The sequence below is a fragment of the Orycteropus afer genome, unplaced genomic scaffold (assembly GCF_000298275.1).
Source record: "Orycteropus afer afer isolate SDZICR_OR568_19922 unplaced genomic scaffold, OryAfe1.0 scaffold00074, whole genome shotgun sequence".
NCBI classification, from domain to species: Eukaryota; Metazoa; Chordata; class Mammalia; order Tubulidentata; family Orycteropodidae; genus Orycteropus; species Orycteropus afer.
In genome coordinates, this window is record NW_006921661.1 from 4884986 (window position 1) to 4906654 (window position 21669).

A 21669-nucleotide genomic window follows, 5' to 3' on the forward strand; every position below is an offset into this window, starting at 1 on the left:
TCGTCTTCGCCAAAGGAGAATTGTTCTTGAATCACCCGCCATTTAGAGGTGGGAAATTGAGGTCCAGAGGTGGAGGAGAATTGCCAGACCCATAATAACGAATTCTATAGGTATTGCAGGGATGAGAACCCAGCTCTCGGGCTCCGAATTTGCTTCTCCTCCTCTCGCCCTCGACCTCCTGTCCCTTTGTCCTGTGCTCTCTCTGCGTCTGGGTCTACCTGGGTTTCGGCCTCTGCCGCCGTCTCTTACAGCATCGTTCTCTGAGTCTCTCTCCCTCTCGCTGTCGGGAGCCTCCATTTCTCCCGTCTCTCCCGGTGCCTCTGGTCCTCTCGCCCCCAGCCCTTCCCACTGGCAGCCTGGGTCCCAGCCGGAGCTGCGCAAAGGCGCGGCTGCGGCCGGGGGCCCGCGGGCGCTGCGTGCGGGAATGGACACGCCCTCGACCGGCTCCGGGCCGCACCTAGGTAATTCGAGCCAGACGCCGGCCGTGTCCCCCGGCTGTCCGCGCGGGAGGGGACGGCCGCCGCATGCTCAGCCTTCCTAGGCCCCGACCCCTCCTTTGTAATTTGAATAAAATGCCCCCCTTCGTGTCCCCCGCCCAGCCAGCCGCCTTAACCCGCCGCCTCCGCTCTCCCCTACTGCAGGCGGCGTGTGCGCAGGAGAAGCGGCGTCGCCGTGGGGGCGACTGGACTTCGGCGCGGCTCCTCGAGGGTCCGGCCTCCCGGCGCGCCGGGCGCGCAACGATGAGGGCGCGGCCGCAGGTCTGCGAGGCGCTGCTCCTCGCCCTGGCCCTCCAGACCGGCGTGTGCTGTGGCATCAAGTGGCTGTAAGTAGGAACCCCCGCGTCCACACAGACGGGCCCTGGGACGGGCGGCTGGGGCTGCGGAGACCGTTAAAGGGCCCCCCTCCCTGGATCCGGCGAGAGCGCGTGAGACCCTGGAACCGCCCTTGGCATGGGGGTCGTGGACAAGATATTCTTCTTCTGCCTCCGTTTCCTCTTCTGTAAAATGGAACTAACGGTCGTCCTTACCTCCCTGGCGGTGGAGGCTAGGGTAGTGAAGCTAGAGTGAGACAGGCCACTGAGGAGCTGGGAGACGGAAAAAGACTTTTCTTTTCTCATCTAGGGACGAAATCAAGAGGGTTTGCCTCAGGCACACAGGGGCCAGCTCAATGCTCTGTTTCCTTGTCATTCTCTGACCGCAGCTGTAGGTCCTCAAACACAGGCCTGACCCCTTCACTTGGGTGACCTTGGGGAAGTCACTCAACCTCTGAGAGCCTCAGTGCCCTCCCTCAAAGGAGGGTAAGAGTCACCCCTCAGATCAGATGAGAAGAGGCTATGAAAGAATCTCGTAAACCAGCATGTGCTGTGCACATGTGACAGGTAGTCCCTTAGATATAAATTATGAATGGTGGGATAGGTGGGAGAGAGCTCACTTCAGTCCTGAAGAAGGGAGTGCCTGCTCTATTGGGGGCTGCGGACAGTGCTGGGAAAGAGAGGAGTAAACCCAGCCCTTCCTGGAGGAAGGGTCGGAGAGATAAGCTCAGGCCGTAAATAACTCTGAGCAAGGCAGAAGCTGTCCAAGTGCCCTGGAAGAGACCAGAGCCCTGTGTGCGTTGGGGGGGGGGGCTCAGAGGAGGCAGAGGAGGGAGAGACTACACAGTGGAGGGGCATAGACTTGGGGCTGGAGAGACTTTCAGTGGGGAGGTGCCCCTAGGCTGGGTCTGAGGAGTTGCTTGAAGGTGGGGGCAGTGTCAGGAGGAGGGCACTTTGATGGGGGGGCTCCTTGAGCAAAGGCTAGTGGTGGGAAAGTCCAGGACAGGACATGGGTCTGGTGTGTGGGGTGGGGATAGGGAGCCGTGCAGATAAAACAGGAGGGAACAGGTTATGGGGGCTGGAGAGGGGCCTTGAGGAGGGTTATGAACTGGGATTAACTGGAAGACAAGGGCGATAGTGGCTGGGCCGCCAGCAAACAGTCTGGAGGTCATCAGCCCTGCTGGGGCTGAGTTATCGATTAATTAGTGATTCAAGAGGGAAACACCATCATCTTGATGTTTCTTGTTTGCAAGGAGAATCCTGGGCTCAGTGTTCTCCCAGCCCTGGGACACTACCTTTTCCCAGCTGTCTCTGACAAGTATTGTAGGTACCCTACACCATGGGAGCAGGTGGGAACCTCTGCCCAGTGAGCCCAAGTCCTCCCCTCCCCTCCACCATTTTGCAGATAAGGAAACTGAAACTCAGAGTGGTAAAGGTTTTGCAGAAAAGCACAAGGACTGTCAGAGGCAGAGACCTCTTGGGTGATGTTTGATGCTCATAAAAGTGTTGTGGGGGATACTGTTATCCCTGCCCCACAGTGGGAATGCCAAAGCTCTGAGAAGTACATGACTCTGAGGTCCCCAAATTGGCATGTAGTGGACTATGTGCTGGAATAGATGGCTGGCTGAGCCCAGAACCCAAGCTATCCATACCGTATACCTCCGGCTCTCACAGAAATGGGAACAACTCAGTACTTGCCCTAAAGAACTCACAGCCTCTTGGGGCAGACAGACATGCAAAAACTACAAAGTGTACTGGTCTGGGTCCTAGGTGATGACCCACAGGAGCCAGAGGAGAAGTGGTTCATTCCACCTAAAGACATTGGCAAAGACTCCATGGGGAGGTGACTTTTGGGCTGGGCTTTGAAGGATTGTTAGGAGCTTGATAGGCAGAGATGGACCGCAAAGCAGGCATCCTACATGGAGGAACAACATAAGGAAAAGTTATAGAGGCCGGACAGTACATATGAGGAAACTTGGAGAAACCAGGCATGACAGGAGTCTAACAGTAAATGCCCCAGACATTGTTTCAAGAGCTTTAGCCACTCATCTTGATAACACTCCTATCAAAAAAACCAAACTCACTGCCATTGAGTTGGGCTTCCGAGGCAGTATCACTACGGAAGTCGATTGCCCCATCTTTTGAACCGCTCAGCCTTCTGGTTAGCAGTTACATGCCTTAGGCACTATGCTACCAGAGCTCCCGATACTCCTGTGAGGCAGGTGACATTCTTATTACTGTCATTTTGCAAATGAGGAAACTAAGGTATAGAGAGGTTAAGTAACTTGCCCAGGGTCTCATAGCTAGTTAATGGTGGCTGTGGGATTGGAACCCAGGTATGCTGTTTCCATTAGGCCATATCTCCTCACAGTGATTATACTCTTGCTGGGAGCTCTGGTGGTGTAGTGCCTAAGACATTTGACTGCTAACCAGAAGGCTGGTGGGTTTCAGCCACTCCTTGAAGGAAGACTGGGCAATCTACTTCCGTAGGGATGTCACCTTGGAAACCCAAGGAGGGGTCCCTATGAGTATGAATCGACTCCATGGCAGTGAATTTGGATTTTTTTTGGAGCTTAAGATAGTGAGGGAAGCAGGAGAAGAAGTAGAGTTTGAGAATAACGTGTCAGGCATGTTTTGAGTGCTATATGGAGATTGTTTCATTTAAATCTTCCAACTACCCAGTATAGTGGGTTCTGTTATTACCTACCTTAAACAGAAGAGGAAATGGAGGCACAGGGGCTTCTTTCACTCAGGGGTGTCAAGCTAGTAGGTGGTAGAGGCAGGCTTTGGAGTTAGGCTGTCTGGCTCTGGGAGCTGTGTGTTTCATAGCCTGCTGCTGGTTGCAGGAAGCCACAGAACAGTTGGGAACAGGGAAGTGCCCAATGGGGGTGGGAGACTGGGGACTCATCCAGGGTGCTCAGCTGTCCTGGGGTTGTCAAGGGTCAAGGGGCCTGCTACCCTGGACTTTGGAAAGTGAGCTGGAGATGAAAGGGGCATTTGACACGGGAAGTGAAACCAGATGTGGCTGAGTGACCTGGAATGGTGGCTACCTGTTGGGGGCCTGGGACTCAGCCTGAGCTCCTTGGGGGGCTGGGGGGCTGGGGGGAAGAGGTTAAAGCCCATGGAGGCACCTGACCAGAAATAACCTGGGGGACCCTTCCTCCGCCCCACTGCCCACAGACAGTAGGCCTCACATCTAAGCTGGGTGCTGGGAGACTCTCAGGCCACCAAGTATGTGTGGAGGACCCAGGTCTGGGCTGCCTGCCTTCCGCTCGGGCTACCCTGGGTGGGGGAAGGGGATTAAGGTGGTTCCAGTCTCTTATGAACCACTGGGGTTGTCCAGTGAGGGGAAAGGGGCAGCCCGAGTTCGCTGCTCACTTGAGGGTGGGGCCTCTTGAGGAAGAGACTCCCAGGAGACCCAGAAGCAACATACCTTCAGCAAAGTGAAGTGGAAGGAGCACCAGACTGGGAGCTGGGACCTAGACTGAGCTCTGCCAGCTCATTGGCCACAAGGCCTCAAGCTAGTCATTCACTTTAGCCTCTCTGAGCTTTAGTTGCCTCATCTCCAAAGTGGGGGTGGAAGGAGCCCTAGCCTGGGATCTGGGAGGCTAGGTTCTAGCTCAGCTCTGCCTCTGACTGGCTGTGTACAGGTCTGGGAAAGTCCTGATCCCCTCTGGGCCTCAGTTTCCCCATTTGCACGTTGGAAGTTGGTGATGATGTGGATGCTGCCCTTCAGCTTTGGCTGACAGGTCTCAGACTGAGGTCAGTTAAGGCTCTGTCTTGCCGATGTAGGGTTCCTCAGGTGGATCAGCATGTGTGTGGCAAGGTGGGTTAGTGTCAGTCCCAGGTGAGGTCTGTGTAGTCATAGGTGTGAAACGGAACTCATATCATCTCTAGGCAGGACTGGATAGGCAGCTGCAGGCTCCTTCATCTGCCTCACTTTCCCCTTCTATCCATTTTTGGGGAAAGAGGTAGACTGATCCCTCTGGGCTCTGAAATCCTGAGAGAAAGCCTGGGAGGGGACAGGAGCACTCCCAGGCAGTAGGGCCTGGGGGCTTCTACCTAGGCCAAGAGCCACAGCACTAAGCCTAGGGTGGCTGAGTGAGGGAAGGGCGGTTCCGGGCAGCTCTGGTGCCTAGACCTGGGACCTAAATGTGGAGTTGTGATTTGTAAGAGAAGTAGAGGTCCTCCATGGTCACCCCAGAGGGATGGGTCAGAGGGTGGAGGCCGAGAGAGGCTGAGTCTACTCGGGCCTCCTGGATCCTAGGTTCCTGCTCCTTCTTTCCTGCCATGTGGCCAGTAGGCTGGGGTATGGAGAGCCCAAAAGGAGGTTGGCAGGGGCTGGGCAAAGGTCTGGCTTGGAGCCTGGGCTTGGGGAACAGGGTCTCCTCTAGCTTCACTCTTCTCCCACCCTGGGATCAGCCAGGTCCACAGAGGCAGAACTACAAGGTTTCCCAGAGCAAGATTTACTAAGGAGCTCTGGTGGTGTAGTGCCTAAGGCATTTGACTGCTAACCAGAAGGTTAGTGGTTCAAACCCACCAGCCACTCCATGGAAGGGAGACAGGGCAATCTACTTCCACAAAGATTTATTGCCTCGGAAACCCAACAGGGGTCAAGTCACTATGAGTTGGAATCGACTCAATGGCAGTGGGGTTGGTTGGTTTTTTGGAAGCCCCTCCCTGACCAGTGTCCTCATCTAGAATGCCCCTTCCCCAGGGATCGATATTGTGTCTCTCCCTGGGCAGTAACGTGGGCTGAAGGCTACATTCTGAATTGGGGGGTGGGATATGGAGGAACCTCCTGAGACCTCTGAGCCCAACTCTGCTGCTGATTCACCCAGTTAATGAGTGGTTGGTGGTAGCATGTAGCACTGTAAGCGCCCTGACTGGGGTTACAGAGAGACCCTGGAACCCACATTACTTCAAGGGGTGCTCTCCCTCACACCCCAAGGCTGACTGCTGGGTCTTTGGTTTGGAATTCATTATATGACCTGACTTCTGTGCCTGAGAAGAATGCTATGGAGGGCATGTGTGGGAAGGTGGCCAAGGGAAGGTGACCTAATCTGGGCCAGGTACCCTAGAGCTGCCTGAGGGTAGAACTACAGATGCCCCCAGGAAACTGACTCAAACCAGGGAGGACAGTGAGGAGACTGTAGAAAGCCACGCAGGAGATGATGGTGCTCCACCCTAAAGGGAGTGGCTGGATTTGAGAAGCTTTATGGAGGAGGACCACCCAAGTGTGGAGATGGGCTGGGTGTAGTGGAAAGGGAGAGAGAGGATGTGGTTCCTGTGACGGGGTGGCAGGTGAAATCAATCACCAAGTTTGTGTTACCCTGAAATATCCTTGCTAATGCGGGACTGTGTTGGTGGTAGGCATATAAAACCACCATGGGTGGGGAAACCAAGGCCTGGGGAAAGATGGTGACTTGTTCAAGGTCACTTGGTGAGTGAGCAGCCCTGCCAGAGCTTGAGCTTAGGTCTGATGCTCCCCAGCCAATCCCAGAAGACCCCTGATCCCATGAGAGACGCCCTCGGTTCCCCGGCCTCCCCCCACAGACCCTTCTGCAAGGACCTTGCCTGTGAACCCTCTTTCCCCTCTGTTCCTATTCTGTCCTCTCTTCCACACTGTCCCCCTTTGCCCCCACCCCTAGATAAACCAAAATGATTTCAATTAGGGATCGGCTGAAGTGAGGCAAGCCCGGCAAGATGTCCAGACGGGTAACTCCCCCACCTCCTGCTCTAATGCTTGATTACCTCCCTGAGGGGGGACTTAGTTAGAGACGGTCATTACCACTAATTACCAGATGACCGAATCGCCCTCCGCAAAGTGGAATGCTGCAGCCTCCCCCTCCGCCTCCTGATCTCCCAGCCTGCACGCTCCGCTCCGAGGCGGCCTTCTTTCTCCCCCTGCACGAAGCGTGGTGGCTGGTGACTCAGTTCATGGTGGGGCACTCCCACGGGGCAGCGCTGGCTGCTCCCTGCCCCAGCCACTCGCTCACCAGCTCCTTCTGCCTCTGCGGCAGGTCCCTGGTCTTCTGTACTGCCTCTACCCTCAGTCCCCCAGGTGCCTCCATACAGCTTCCCATTTGTCCTCTGCACTCCTGGGCAGTCTGAGCCCCCACCTGGAGTGTCACAGGAAGATTTCCATTAAAACATCTCTTTTCCCAGCCAGTTGCGGAGGCTTGCAACTTCAGAGATGAAGAAACTGAGACCCGGAGTGGGTCCCCCAGCCAATGAGAGCACAGAGCATTCCCCTAAAATTCCAGCACCCACCCAGCAGCACCCGGGAATTGTCCCTTGGCCAGAGCTGAGCGCCCCAGGAAAAGGCTCAGCCCATGTCATCTGTCTTCTTGGCATGAGCGGATGCTGAGGGGAAGCAATGGAAGGCAGCCCCTTTTTGAGCCCCTGTTTGAGTGCTCGCTGGGTGCCTGGTCCTGGGTGTTTCACTTGCTGAATCTCATTTAGTCCTTCCCATTTTACAGCTGAGAAAATAGGCTCAGAGGGAAAGGGAGGGAAGCTCGGCAAAGATGGTGGGCAGAGTGGGCTGGAGACAGACAGCATTGACACCCCCAGCTCAGTGCTCAGCAGAGAGAGAGCTGAATGAGGGGCCTGATGGGGAGGGGAGACCTCAGGGGGAGGTGGCACAGCTGTGCCCTGGAGCCTCTGGCATAGACTCCCTGGGGGAGACCAGGCCAGCCCAGCCCCTGGCCCAGCCTCAGTGTCTTTGTACAAAGGCAGGTAATAGTCCTATCCAAGCCCACTCCTCTGGGCCTTCTATGAATGGGATGAGACGTGAAACTCTAGAGGCTCTGTAAACTGAAGTACGGTTCCTGTGTTGGGTAGTTACTTCAGAGCAGCACATGTGTGTCACCAGTGTGAACCCCCTGGTGCTGCTGAGTGGAGGCCGAGGTGATAACATATGTCTTTGTGTGGTCAAACGCCACCCAGCAAGGGCTGCAGGAATTCAGGCAACAGGTTCCCAGTGTTTCGGGAAACGAGTGGCTCCAAAGGCTAAGAAGGACCAGTGCAGTTGGATTTGGGTCAAGACACCATGACAAGGGTTTGCCCTGTGCTGGGCTCTGGAGTCCAGATACACCAGACATTTATATTCTCATAGTTTGGGGTGTGGAGGCTGGGCCAAGAGTCACAATGAAGGGAGACCCTCAGCACACCCACAACAATCTCAGATAAGCTGGGCGGTGCCATTCTGACTTCAGACACTAGGCCCAGCCTGCTTCCTGGACTTCTGGGAAGGTTCATATAGTTGGGGTTTTAGGATGGGTGGGGCAGGGCAGAGAGTGAGAGGCCGGAGGAAGTAAATTAACCTGTTGAGTGTGTAATGTAACACGTAGCATCTCATTCGGCCCTTGTAAGACTCCTACAATGTTGAGGGTCCCATTTTGTAACTGATGCTCAAACAGAGATAGCAGTTTACCCAAGATTACACAGTACATAAAGGTCAAAGCTTGAGCTAGAACCCCAGTCTTCTGGGCGGGGATTCCAGAATCTCAGCCTGTCTGGGTCTCAGCCCTGGTCCTGGGTGAGGACAGCTATGACAGCAGCAGGAGAGTCACTCAGCCCTTGTGGCTGCAGATTAGCCTCCTCTTGGCTCTTCTGTCCCTTCAGGGTCTTCGCTGGGTTGCCGAGGGCCGGAGTCCCTGTTGCCATGGGTGGGGATGCTGAAGGGGAGTATATGTGGAGCCCTTTAGGGGAGCCCCTCTAGCCAGCACTTAGAGGGAATGCTGCCTGAAGCAGTCTGCTCCTCAGAGAAGGCCCAGGAGAGGGAGGCTGATCTGGGATGGTCCTAGAGTCTTGGATCCCAGTGCCCAGAGCCTGGACCTGGAAAGCCCGTAGGTCCTACAATATCACCAGGGATCACAGAGCTCCTCTAGGCTGGCATTTCCCAAAGCATGAATGGGGTCTGCACTTCTCAAACATTGAACTTTTTGCTCAATGTGCTCAGCAGACTCTGAAATAAAACCAAGCCTTTTGCTTTGCTGCAAGACATCTCAGAGCTTTTAAAATATAAGTTTTCATCATGACTTTCCAAGAGGGGACTTGTACACCATGTTCCCCAAATGTACTTGACCAAAGAACCTTTTTTCCAAAGTTTCATGGGAACCCATTCTGAGAAATGCAGTTTATAGGTACAGACAGTGAGGCCCAGAGACGGGCAATGATTTCTCTAAGGTCACACAGCAAATGTGTGGCAGAGTCTACAGTGCAAACTAAATTTTCTGAGTTCCAATCAATCACAAAATAGAGAACAATCTCCAGCACGTATATAGGAATTTGTTGTTGTTGTTGTTGTTATATGCCGTCGAGTCGGACCCGACTCATAGCGACCCCTCCTTGGGTTTCCGAGGCAGTAGCATAGTGGCTAAGGCACTTGACTGCTAACCAGAAGGCTGGCGGTTCAAACCCCCCAGCCACTCCTACGGAAGGAAGGTTGGGCAATCCTACTTCCATAGTGATACTGCCTCGGAAACCCAAGGAGGGGTCGCTATGAGTCGGGGCCGACTCGACGGCAAACAACAACAACAAACAACATCACTAAGGAAGTAGATTGCCCCATCTTCCTTCCGAGGAGTGGCTGGTGGGTTTGAACCGCCAGCCTTCTGGTTAGCAGTCAAGTGCCTTAGCCATTATGCTACCAGAGCTCCCATATAGGAATTTATGTCCTAATAAATGGTTTGAATAATTAATGAAACAGCAATGGGCAGCTAGCTCTTAACTCAAGCTGCACATAGTAAGTGCTCAGTAAAGGGTATGCACTGTTATGATGATTATAAATCCAGCACTCCATACAGTATCTGGCACATAGTATGTGTTCAAAGTCCAATAAATGAATAAAGTATAAGCATCCCAACTCACAAAGCTGCGTGAGAACGGAATAAGTAAGTTAGTGGGTGTGAGCTATCAGTGAACCGTAAAACTGTTTATTGTTACTATAGCGATCATAGCACTTAGTTAGGAGAGGGGGCACAATCCTGTTATGAATTATGGCCTATGGCCCAGAGAGGGTCAGTGATGTGCCCAAGGTCACACAAGTCAGAGGGGAAGCCATGACACTGCCCATGATGGCGTTTTGCCTTCTGAGTTCCTGGCTATCTTTCAACAAAGGGCCCCAGAAACCACTGAGGAGAAGGCTGGGACCAGCAGGGCAGGTGAAGGCATTGCCATCTCTCATAGCCCTTTTTTTTCTTTCCACTGGTTGCTGCCCTTTGGCTGTATAGGGCGCTGTCCAAGACGCCGGCAGCCCTGGCACTGAACCAGACGCAGCACTGCAAGCAGCTAGAGGGCCTGGTGTCTGCACAGGTGCAGCTGTGCCGCAGCAACCTGGAGCTCATGCACACCATCGTACACGCTGCCCGTGAGGTCATGAAGGCCTGCCGCAGGGCCTTTGCAGACATGCGCTGGAATTGCTCCTCTATTGAGCTCGCCCCTAACTACCTGCTTGACCTGGAGAGAGGTAGGGAGCTTATGGAGGCTGCTAAGGCTTGCTGAATGCATGCAAGTGGGGATGAATGAATACAGGCATAAATATACATGTTTAGATAGGTGGATGAGTTCATGCATGGATGGATAGATGAATCTGTGAATAGACAAATGGGTGAAGAGATGGATAAAGGCATAGATGGACATATGGATGGATGAATTAATGATGAATTAATTCACAGACACAGGTATTCAGGTGTGAATTAATGAGTGGATAAACATCTGGAATGAATGAATGTTCCTGTGCAGGATACAGTACAAATGCATGTGTACCCTAATGCATAGACGAAGGGCTGAATGATGCCTGCATCGTGACCCAAGGTCATTATCTGCTATATTAAAGGCCACATGGCAGAGAGGCTCTTGGTATTTAAAAGAGAATGCTATACATTTGCTAAAATCCAACAGCCTTTCTTGATGAAAACCCTAAAGAAGACAGGAATAGAAGGGAAATTCCTCAATATGATTCAGGGCATATATGAAAAGCCATCTGCCAATATTTTACTTAATGGAGAATGACTGAGAGCTTTCCCCTTGAAGTCAGGAAAAAGACATCATTTCTATTCAGTATTGTATTAGAAGTCCTAGCCAGAGCAATAAGACAAGAGAAAGAGTAAAAGATACCCAGATTGGAAAAGAAGAAATAAAATTACCTCTATTGGCAGATGAAATAAACGTTTCATGAAATGAAAAAAAGAGAGAGAATGTTATCTGAGCTCACCCTCAGGAAAGAAACAGAGGACCCATAAGTAATTCTGGACCATTCAGACTGAAATTTCTGTGAGACCCATGTGCAGTAGAGAGCTTCTGATAGACAGAAACACTGTAGTGGATTTAAACTCTCCCTTTCATGGCAACAATGTCTCTCATGGACACAACTTCCTTCCTTCCTTCCCAAATTATTTAAACAACCCTGTGAGGTAGGTATTATCACCCCTGTTTTACAGTTTAGGAAACGAAGGCTCAGGGAGAGGGTGGAGTCAGGGCTCAGAGCTGAGACCTTTCCACAGCAGCCCATAGCTGAGGCATGCACGTCTTTACATGCACGTCTCACTCATCAGGTCGTGAGTTCTTGGAAGAGCTCAGGACTGTGCCCTCATTTCTGTAAAGCAGCCCTAACATAGTGCAGGAGCCGGCGGGGGCAAGAGCACTGCACTGAGTGTGTCGGAGTAGAAGGATGTGAATCGGAGGGTGCCTGTGACGATGTAAGGGGGGGTGTCTGCTGGCTCATGTGAGTGTGCAAGTGGGTGAGTGTGTTTGTGGGAGAATGTGAACAGGTAGGATGACAGCTTGAGGGCCCTGGTGCTGTCCTCCACCTTCCCCACCCTGCTCCCACACTCTGCCCCACCCAGCTAGGCAAGGAACAAGGGGGGAAAATGGGGAGCTGAGGAGGAGGGTGGAAGCCCCAGCTAACGGCCTGCCCCCTGCTCCTCAGGGACCCGGGAGTCGGCCTTCGTGTATGCCCTGTCGGCGGCCGCCATCAGCCACGCCATCGCCCGGGCCTGCACCTCCGGCGACCTGCCCGGCTGCTCCTGCGGCCCTGTCCCAGGTGAGCCACCCGGGCCCGGGAACCGCTGGGGAGGATGTGCGGACAACCTCAGCTACGGGCTCCTCATGGGGGCCAAGTTTTCCGATGCTCCTATGAAGGTGAAAAAAACAGGATCCCAAGCCAATAAACTGATGCGGCTACACAACAGTGAAGTGGGGAGACAGGTAACCACCCACCCCACCCGCCCCCAGATGGTTGTGCTTGTGCCATTGGCCAGAAGAGGGCCACCCGGTGTGCACCAATGGAGGGGGACGGGAGGACGGGCCCTAACTGACCCACACCTCACTGCTACCCACCTCCTGCTCTGTCCAGTCCAGCCAGTGGGGGCTTGTGGGGCTCCTCCTTCAGGGGGCCCACCAGGATTTGGATTAGAGACTGTTGAAAGGGCAGAATAAGCCCTGAGCAAGGAGCCAGGAGCTCTGAGTTCTGGCTTTAGCTCTGGCATGAATTTGCTGTGTTGGGCAAGTCACTTCTGCACTGGCCTCAGTTGTTGCCATCTGTAAAATGGCCTCAGTCTGTAAACGGTGGGGTGATTTGATGCTCTCTATCGCCACTTGCTGGGGCCCTTGGGTTCTTTGTCTGGAGCTCTGCTCAGAGGATTGTTGGTTTGAGAGGAGGCATGGAGAGGGCTGTGGGGCAATAGAATCTTATACTAAGGAGTCATCTCCTTGTATTTAATGAGAACTCCCTCCCCAGCTTCCAGCCCACCTCAACCTTGAAAACACAGCATTTCCCCAACACTTATTATGATCAGTTTTTCAGTAATTCCTCACCTCATTCCACAAAAGGTTGGGTAAGTGGATACATAAATGAATAGATGGAGGTTTTTAGTTTTTGAAAATTTAAAAATATATACAGAACAACCATATATCGATCTGGGTGCCAGGCACCATGCCATGTGCATTATTATTTCTGTCTCCTGTGATCCACAAAACAGCCCTGTGGGGAGGTACTATTAGCCCCTGTTAGATGGGGAAATGGGCCTAGCAAGGGGCAGCCTGGCTTCTGAGCAAGCATCGTGTCCAGATGTCCTTGTCATCTCAGTCACTCCCCCCTGCAGCCCTGCTCTCCCCATTTTACAGAGGCACCAAGTGAGTCATAATGACCTTGTGTGCTTGGCCAAGGTCACACAGGGAAGATAGAACCCAGGTTTGTGGGACTCCAAGTCCAGGGGCTCCATGCCCTCACCTTTTCCTTGCACTGGTCTCTCTCGTGTGAGGATTCTAGGATGTCCAGGCCAGCCTTGACAGTTGGAGAAACTGAAGCCAAGTCACAACGTGGGTCTATGGCAGAGCCTAGCTGGGCATGCAGGACTTCACCTCTCAGCTGTGGTGACCTGCACCCAGAGCCATGGAGACTCAGCAGGAGCCCTTCACCCAGCTGCTGGGCCAAGAGCCAGCCCCCATTTCATGCCTCCCAATGCATCCTAAGTGGGTCCTCACCCTCAGGTGCAAATGAGGCCTGTTCCTTGGGCCCAGATGCTATGGAGCTGGCCTCCCTGGGACCATCTGCAAAATGGGCACAGTACCCTTCCCCCAAGGCAAAGGGCCTATGTGAGGATTAAATGAGATCATGAAATAAAGAGACGATCAAAATGCCTGTCATACAGTAGCCCTCAGAAGCTCCTGGCCCTCCTCAGCCCCCTACCTCCCCCTGGCTTATGCTCAGGAACTAAGCATAGTTGACCTTTCATTTGACTCAAAAGCCCCTCGATGTCCTGGGAAGTCACGCATGCCTCTGCGGCTATGCTTACCTCATTCCCGTGCTCTCCATATTCCACGTTATATACCCAAGTGGGCTCCCTCGGTATCCACTTCCTGGCACTATGAGGACAAAGGTGCCCTGAGAACATGCCCTCTCTCTGTGGCTCAGTTTCCCCATCTCTTTGATGTAGAAGATGGGCACAAGTGACCTGGGACCTTTGCAGCTCTTTTCACAGGGCAGGTGCATAGAAGGATTTAAAAGGCAAAATTGGAAGGCCCTTTGAAGGCTTCTAACCCATTGCCCCTCACATGGAGATAGGGAAACTGAGGCCTGAGGAAAATGGTGGGATGGTATCACTTCAAAGCCAGGGCTAGCATCTCACCAAGCCCTAGAGCCCTTTTTCCACTAGAATTATTACTTAAACTGATTTTTTAAAACTAATGTCGATTTAACTTTTTTAGTTCACAAAAGCCTCTCATATAGGCCATCTCATTTAATCCATGCAAGAACTCTGCAAGGTAGGAATTATGTGCCTATTTTGCATATAAGAAAACAGAGGTACTCAGTGGTTAAGTGGCTTGCTCAGGTCACCTGGCAGAGAACTGGCAAGAGGGAAAAGACAAGCCAGGTCAAGGGGGCTTGCCCCAGGCACTCACTTCTCGTCTCTCGTCCTTTCTTTCCCCCCTCACTGCCTTCCTCTTTTCTTCTCCTCTTTCCCTCCTTCTCCCCTTCCTTCTTTTTTTTCTCCCAACAAACGTATAGTGATCCCTACTTTCGTGTGAGAGAAAGCATAGAACAATAAAAAGCTGCAGCTTTTGTAATCACCCTCTGACCTGGGTTCAAATCCCAGTTCTAAGATTTTCTAGCTGTGCAACCTTGAGCATGTAACTTAGCCTCTCTGGGCTTTTGTTTTTAATTTCTTTGCAAAATGGGGAAGAAATAATGATACCTCCCTTTGAAGGCTATTGTAACCATTAAATGCTATCAAGTGTTAGAGTACTTGGTATAGAGTAGGGGCTTAATAAATGGTATCCATTATCCCTGCAAAGGTCACTCTCTCTGCCTGCCTCTCTCAGCTGCCCCCCCGGTTGAAGGAGGAACAGCGGACCTGCAGTGCAACACTTCCCAGCTTTAGAACAAAAACTCCGTCACCTGAGGCCCAGAGTGGGTAGTGACCCGTGAGAGCACCCAGACACATGGGTGGGAGTTGTAGAGGGCCAGGGTCCCGGGCAGGCCAGGGAGGGCTCTGGCCACCCAGCCCAACGCCCTCCCCTGTCTGCAGGCTCTCCGTGCCTCTCTGGAAGTGAAGTGTAAGTGCCACGGGGTATCTGGCTCCTGCTCCATCCGCACCTGCTGGAAGGGGTTACAGGAGCTGCGAGACGTGGCCACTGACCTCAAGACCCGCTACCTGTCGGCCACCAAGGTAGTTCACCGACCCATGGGCACTCGCAAGCACCTGGTGCCCAAGGATCTGGATATCCGGCCTGTGAAGGACTCAGAGCTTGTCTACCTGCAGAGCTCGCCTGACTTCTGCATGAAGAATGAGAAAGTGGGCTCCCACGGGACGCAGGACAGGTAAGGGCTTGACACCAGCCTGGCAAGAAAGGCCATGAACACACAGCTGGGTCTCAGTTGGCATCTGGGGGATAGAGTCCCTCACCAGCTGAGGGAGATGGCCCCAGGATACCAAAATGGAAATGCCACTCTCCACAGCAGAGCTTCTGGGAGTGCCTGCTGTGCACCTTGCCCAGGCAGGGGCCTGTGGAGAACAGAGACTGCAAGAGGCCCTGCTCCACTTACCCTAATCTGGGAGAAGGAGATGGGAAGAAACAATGACTAAATTAGGAGACAGGGAAAGAGGTTGCCCAGTCATGAAAAGTTACAAAATGGCACTGAGTGTGCACGAGAGGTATGTGAAGCAATAGGAGGATGCTGACCTCTTGAGAATGAAGGCAGACTTCATAGAGGAGGGCCCTGGAGGATGAAGAGAAGTTTGCTGGGCTCACATGTAAGATGAGGACATGCCAGACTAAGGGAGTGATGCATACAGTGACCCCCTAAGGCTGGGCACAGTGAGACTGCTCCCCAAGTCCCAAGCCCTAGAACCCTTCCAGGGCAGAGGTAGTTTCCATTGAAGGCAAGCCGGGTCTCACTGGTCTCTGGGCCAAGCATTGCCCCAGCCAGCTCCTGATCTTTACCAGCTGCCCCACAGACTTACGCCCCGGCTGCCCAGTCAGCGCACCAGGATCACAAATGGGATTTAGAGAGCATTTTGGAGCTGGATAGAGCCTTGGAGGCCTTCTAAAAGATTTTCTTGAAATGTTAGCTCTCCTGCTTCCTTTCCTCAAGAGCTCTCCAGGGCTCCCTGCTGCCTGCAGATTCCAGTTTGCACCTTAAAATAGCACCAGGCTCTGCAGAGGCTGCCCCATCAACCACTCCACCAAGCCCTGCCCCTGCCTACCCGCAGACCCCTGCCTGTTGTAGTGTCCTTTCCTTCTGCCCATCTGCTAAGCTTCCCAGCCTCAGCTCAAGAGCTGCTTCCCCTGAAGGGACCCTGATTTCAGTGGGTTCTCCTATGCCTCTGTCCCGTGCCCGGGGCAGCCACCTCCGCTCTGGGAGCCTCAGGTTCCTCACCCCTGCAGTGGAGAGTGGGAACTTCTTCCTCATAGGATGATGTAAGGAGCCCTGAGTATGCATTTACTGCATAAGGAGGGACCCAGAGCTCCATCAGCTTCCTAGTGTGGCTAGGAGCCTGGCTGGTAAAACCTCCACCTCCTTGGCAGGGCCGGTCTCACCATCCTAGAATCCCTTAGGGTGCCTGATGGTGGACTCAACAGAAAATAGGCCCTCAATAAGTGTTTGTTGAATGAATATATGAAATAAAGATAAATGTCATACAACTTCTTTATTGGACACATGAGGAACGGAGGCCCAAGGAGAGGTGGGGACAGTGGCCAGCCTGTGGCTCCCCAGGAAGTCCCCACAGAACTGCAGGCAGAGCCAGGGACTCACACACCATTCCTCAGAGGCACAGCCTTTGTTAGAGTGAGGTAGGCCGGCATTCTGTGGAGAGCTGGTGCCCCATGTCCAACACATGTGTGCCTTCCTCTGGGCCCAGCACTCTTCTATCTCCTTCTGGAGACCCCTTGGTCCCGTTTCAGAGCTGGGGCTGGGCTCCTTCTGGATGGCCCCATCATGGCTATTGCGGCTGCTCAAGGAGCCAGTGTTGGCTGCGGACCTATTGTGTGCTGGGTTAGGCTGGGGAGGATTCAGGAGGCAGCATTTCCCAAAGATGGTTCCGGAGAAAGCTAGTCCTGAGATGCTGTAATAGAGTGAGTTCTGCAATCAAATACATCTGGGAAATTCTCTTTGGTGATTCAGGAGGCCCAATAACCTATTAAAGGCTCTGAGGAATCCTGCAGCAAAGGCTCTGGCTAAGCCAGTGTTTCCCGAAGGTGTTTGCCTGTGGAACTCTTTTATTAAGGAGCCCCTAATAGCATTCCACAAAACTAGTGTTTTGCAGGGTAAAAAGAATATTGAACCAGAGTGAGGGTGTCTGAGAACGAGTCTGGCACATAGTTGGTACCCAGCCAGCATTTGCTTCCTCCGCAGCCCACAATCCTGTCTCCAGGAGAGGGAGGGGTACCTTGGGGGCTGCATCCTCACAGGCCAGGGCAGCAGACTCTTCCTCCAGGGAGGAGGCCCAGGCTCCCATCTGGAGGCCAGATTGAAGGGGATGGGCGGATGCGAGTGAAGATGGAACCAGGTCAGGCTCATGAGACAGGAAGGAGCAGAGGGCTTGGGCTAAGGCAGCCGGGGTGGGTGTGATGAGGACATGGTGGGGTGGAGTTCTGGAAACAAGGGGGCTGAGGACAGCACACTGCGTACCCTAGCGCAAACAGAGGGTCTTCCAGGAGCCAGTGAGGGGCTGTGTGTTTGTCAGTTCTGATCTTGAAGCAGCAGCTTCCCATCCCTCATCTGAGGCTCAGTTTCATCTCCTGTGCGGTGGGGACTGTAGCACACCCCTTATAGGGTTGGTGGATGACACACAGTGACACGGATGGTGCATCTCTGCTGTGCCAGGTGGTGATAGTCCCATGGGAGGTCTCAGTACAGGCAGTCTCCTTTCCCTCCAATCCCCAGGCTGCCAAGCTTCTTCCTTCCCACCTGCCCCCAACTCTGCCCTATGACCTATCTTCACAGTACTAACGAGAAGACCCCATCCCCACAGGACCACCCACCAGCAGCCCCGGCCTCCTGCTGCACTCAGCTTTCTGGCATTCCTCAAGGGATGGGCCTTCACAGACACCTGTATTGGTCAGCTGCGATCACAGAAAAACAAGCCCAGTATCTCAGTAGCTTATAACCACACACACTTACTTCTTGCACCCATTACATGAGTCAGCTGTGCTTTGCCTGAGTTCTAGCAGGTGTAGTGAGAGAGACATCAAGTGCTCAGTTGTGGCAGAAAAATCCAGAGGCTAGAGGGGCCTTCACCCATTCTGGACATCAGGGAAGGCAGGAAGCCTGCCTGGAAGAGGGGAGATGGGAGTTTTTTTAGGTTAGGTCATCTGGGGGTCCTAGGGTTGGCTGTATATAAGCTTTGTTAACTGTAAAGGGCAGGTGTACAGGGCATCTCTCAAGAGGCTGGCTCCTTGCTGGAGAAGATGCCTCATAGTCTTCCTCAAATTCACCATGAGGAAACTGAGGCCTCTATTGCATACTCTAAACCCCATCCCTCTTGTCATGTTTCTTGCAGAGGTGCATGCCCCACCCCGACCCTGGGAACCAGGCATCCAAGTGGTCCTTCCTCCAGGCCCTACCTCTGTAACTCCCCTTCCCAAGCACCATGTTGTTGTTGTTTGCCGTTGAGTCGGCCCCGACTCATAGCGACCCCTCCTTGGGTTTCCGAGGCAGTATCACTATGGAAGTAGGATTGCCCAACCTTCCTTTCGAGGAGTAGCTGGTGGGTTTGAACCGCCAGCCTTCTGGTGAGCAGTCAAGTGCCTTAGGCAGCATGCCACCAGAGCTCCTTCCCAAGCACCATATCAGGCATCATCTGGCTCTGAGGTTGGAGACCTCATTTTCAGACATTGCATCTCCGGGGTCCAGAAATAAAAATGGAACTGTGTTCTCTTCTTACACCTAAGAGGGAGAGGTCAGCTAGAGGCCTTCAGGAGAAAGTTGAGGGAAATTAATGTGTATTGAGTGGGTAAACTGAAGCCCAGAGAGGTTAAGTGACTGCCTAAAGTCACATAGCCAGTAAGCAGGGGAGCTGGGATTTGAATCCAGATCTGTCTGGTTTTCAGGTGTTCTTCCTGTTGCCCCTTGCCTCCTGCCCAGGAACTGCTTGCAGCCCCCACATATAAGTTACCTCCTAACTCTGTTGAGGTGCTCCCCTCCTTCCTACCACATGACCCCTACCCAGCTCAGACTGCTGCCCCAGCCTCCTCCCTGGCCCCCCTGCATCCAGCCCTATTCCTTCCATCTGTTTTCTCACTGTTCTTAGGCCAGGTCAAGTTCATTGCCTTTTCCCTCCTCTGTATGTTAGATTCCTGTTCATTGTACAGGAAATGTCCCAGATGACCCCTCCTCCAGGAAGTCTTCCTGAACTCCCACAGACACTGTGCTCACCCTGTGTGACCTTAGGCAAGTCCCTTCCCCATTCTGAGCCTTTTTTTTCCCCATCAATAAATGTGAGGGTTGAATTTCATCATCTCTAGGGCTTTCCCCAGAAGGAAGACAGGGCGATCTACTTCCATAAGGATTTATAGCTTCAGAAACCCAGTGGGGTTCGCTATGATTCGGAAATGACTCGATGGCAGTGAGTTTGGTGTTTTGGTTTGAGGGCTTTCCTGAGGACCCCTGGTGGTGCAGTGGTTAAGTACTCAGCTACTAACCAAAAGATCAGTGGTTCAAACCCATCAGCTGCTCTTTGGGAGAAAGATGAGACCTTCTGCTTCCATAAAGATTATAGCTGTGGAAACCCTATAGGGCAGTTCTACTCTGTGCTATAGGGTCACTCTGAGTTAGAATCGACTTGACAGCGGTGGGTTTTTGGGTAGGGCTTTCCCATTGCAGTCTTTTGAGACTCCTCTGTCCACACAGCTGTGGGGATATTTTTACCCCTGCCTTGTATTCCAGGGCACCGCTGCTCCATCCCCAACTGCATCCCAGGGAAACATCCCCTCTCTGAGCTTACCCCTCAGCCCTGCTAAAGCGATTGCCAATCTGAACAGATGTTTTACACTAGACAGAAGAATTGATGACAGTGCTTGCTTCGGCAGCACATATACTAAAATTGGAATGATGCAGAGATTGGCATGGCCCCTGCGCAAGGATGACACGCAAATTCGTGAAGCGTTCCATATTTTTAAAGTGTATGTGAACTGCTGTATGGAAAGTGTATTTGCTCTGTAAATTTTCACCCAAATCACAATAAAAAGAAAAAAAGAAAAGAATTGATGACAAATGCATTTTATAGGGATGTTCAATGTTGTCTTTTCCCAAAAGAGTGATTCAGGAAGAAATGTAGCCCCTAGCAGGTCCATGGATTCAAAACCCTTCAGGGAGGGGAGAGAGAGAGCAAAGGACTTGGTTTCAAGACAGTTGAGGTTAAACCCTGCTCATTCATAGACTCCCTGTGAGACCCTGAGCAGGCCTCTGCCCTGATCTGGGCCCATTTTCCCATCTGTATAATGGGCACAGAAGCTCTGGTGGCATAGTGCCTAAGGCATTTGACTGCTAACCAGAAGGCTGGCAGTTCAAACCCACCAGCCACTCGTTGGAAGAAAGATTAGGCAATCTGCTTCCGTGGAGATACTGTCTTGGAAATCCATGGAGGGGTTGCTATGAGTCAAATCGACTTGATGGCAGTGAATTTGGTTTTTTATAATGGGCATAATCATTACACCTACCCAAGGACACTGTGCACTTCCAATAAGATAAAATACTTAAAGGGAAGTGCTTGGCACATAGGAACCAAGTAGGTGACACACGAATATTCCTTCCACAAACAATGGACCACACTCTCACTTTGCCTCACAGCCAATGTCATTTTGAGTGTTTCAACTTTTGTTCTGGGGTTCTAAAGGCAAAAAGAATCTTTAAATTTGTTATAATATGATTAAAGATTAAATATGAAGATAGGATTATTAGACAGGTTGACTTGAGAGTCCTTCAAGTATTTAGAAGTAAGAAGAAACAGAAAAAAGATAACTCTGAAAACAAAACAACCCTATCATGTTGGTAAGTGCTTATTAGAACCTAGGGCAAAGTTACAAGTACCATCTGAGAAGGAGCCCTGGTGGTGTAATTGTTAAGTACTCGGCTGCTGACCTAAAGGTAGGCAGTTCGAATCCACCAGCGACTCTGAGGGAGAATGATGACCTGGTGATATGCTTCTGTAAAGATGAGAGCCGAGAAACCCCTGTGGGGCAGTCCTCCTCTGTCATATGGGTTGCTGTGAGTTGAAATTGACTCGAGGGCACCCAACAACAATGCCCTTAGAGAAGCTGATTATTTTAAATTCCCCAAAGATTAAGATCCAGAGGGGAACACCTTCCCAGGGGGAGTTGAGTCTGGGACTGTGGTTGAGGCAGGCTGGCAAGTGTGAGGGGTTGGGGTTGGTGACTGGAACACGGCTTACTGACTCTCTCTCCCTCCCCACAGACAGTGCAACAAGACATCCAACGGCAGTGACAGCTGTGACCTCATGTGCTGTGGGCGCGGCTACAACCCCTACACAGACCGAGTGGTCGAGCGGTGCCATTGCAAGTACCACTGGTGCTGCTACGTCACCTGCCGCAAGTGTGAGCGCACGGTGGAGCGCTATGTCTGCAAGTGAGGCCCCGTACCCACCACCCCAGCCCAAACACGGACTCCCTCTGGGAACCCTTGGCAGCCAGGGCAAGGGGCCTGGAGAGACACCCAGTGGATTTTTGCTTTGAAACTCCAGATAGGGGTGCGAGTTGTGCCTTGCCCATTCTTGGAAGCCACCAGGAAAAGAAGGCCTGGCCACTCTGGCCAGAGGGCTGGGACATCAAAGGAAATCGACAAGATTAAAAATAACCTGGCAGCTGAGGCCCCGGGCGCAGGAGTGCCCACA

At 52.6% G+C, this 21669-nt stretch overlaps 1 protein-coding gene and 1 non-coding gene across 2 annotated transcripts; both read left to right on the forward strand.

The window, feature by feature from the left end:
• The first annotated feature begins 740 nt into the window (after positions 1 to 740).
• WNT11 (Wnt family member 11) lies at positions 741 to 21408 on the forward strand. The gene is made up of 5 exons (XM_007940922.2): positions 741 to 823; positions 10048 to 10283; positions 11745 to 12022; positions 14845 to 15137; positions 21234 to 21408. The coding sequence occupies exons 1-5, from the start codon at positions 741 to 743 to the stop codon at positions 21406 to 21408; spliced, it is 1065 nt and encodes a 354-aa protein (XP_007939113.1).
• LOC122150015 lies at positions 19834 to 19937 on the forward strand. The gene has a single exon (XR_006163443.1). It is a non-coding gene; the product is annotated as a U6 spliceosomal RNA (small nuclear RNA).
• Positions 21409 to 21669: the final 261 nt, after the last annotated feature.

What these genes read in the sequence shown, in the direction of transcription:
- WNT11 (XM_007940922.2), top strand. Translation starts at nt 741, where the DNA reads ATGAGGGCGCGGCCGCAGGTCTGCGAGGCGCTGCTCCTCGCCCTGGCC. An exon ending in TGCTGTGGCATCAAGTGGCT is followed by an intron (nt 824 to 10,047) that starts GTAAGTAGGAAC and finishes TTGGCTGTATAG; the next exon opens with GGCGCTGTCCAAGACGCCGG. An exon ending in CCTGCTTGACCTGGAGAGAG is followed by an intron (nt 10,284 to 11,744) that starts GTAGGGAGCTTA and finishes CCTGCTCCTCAG; the next exon opens with GGACCCGGGAGTCGGCCTTC.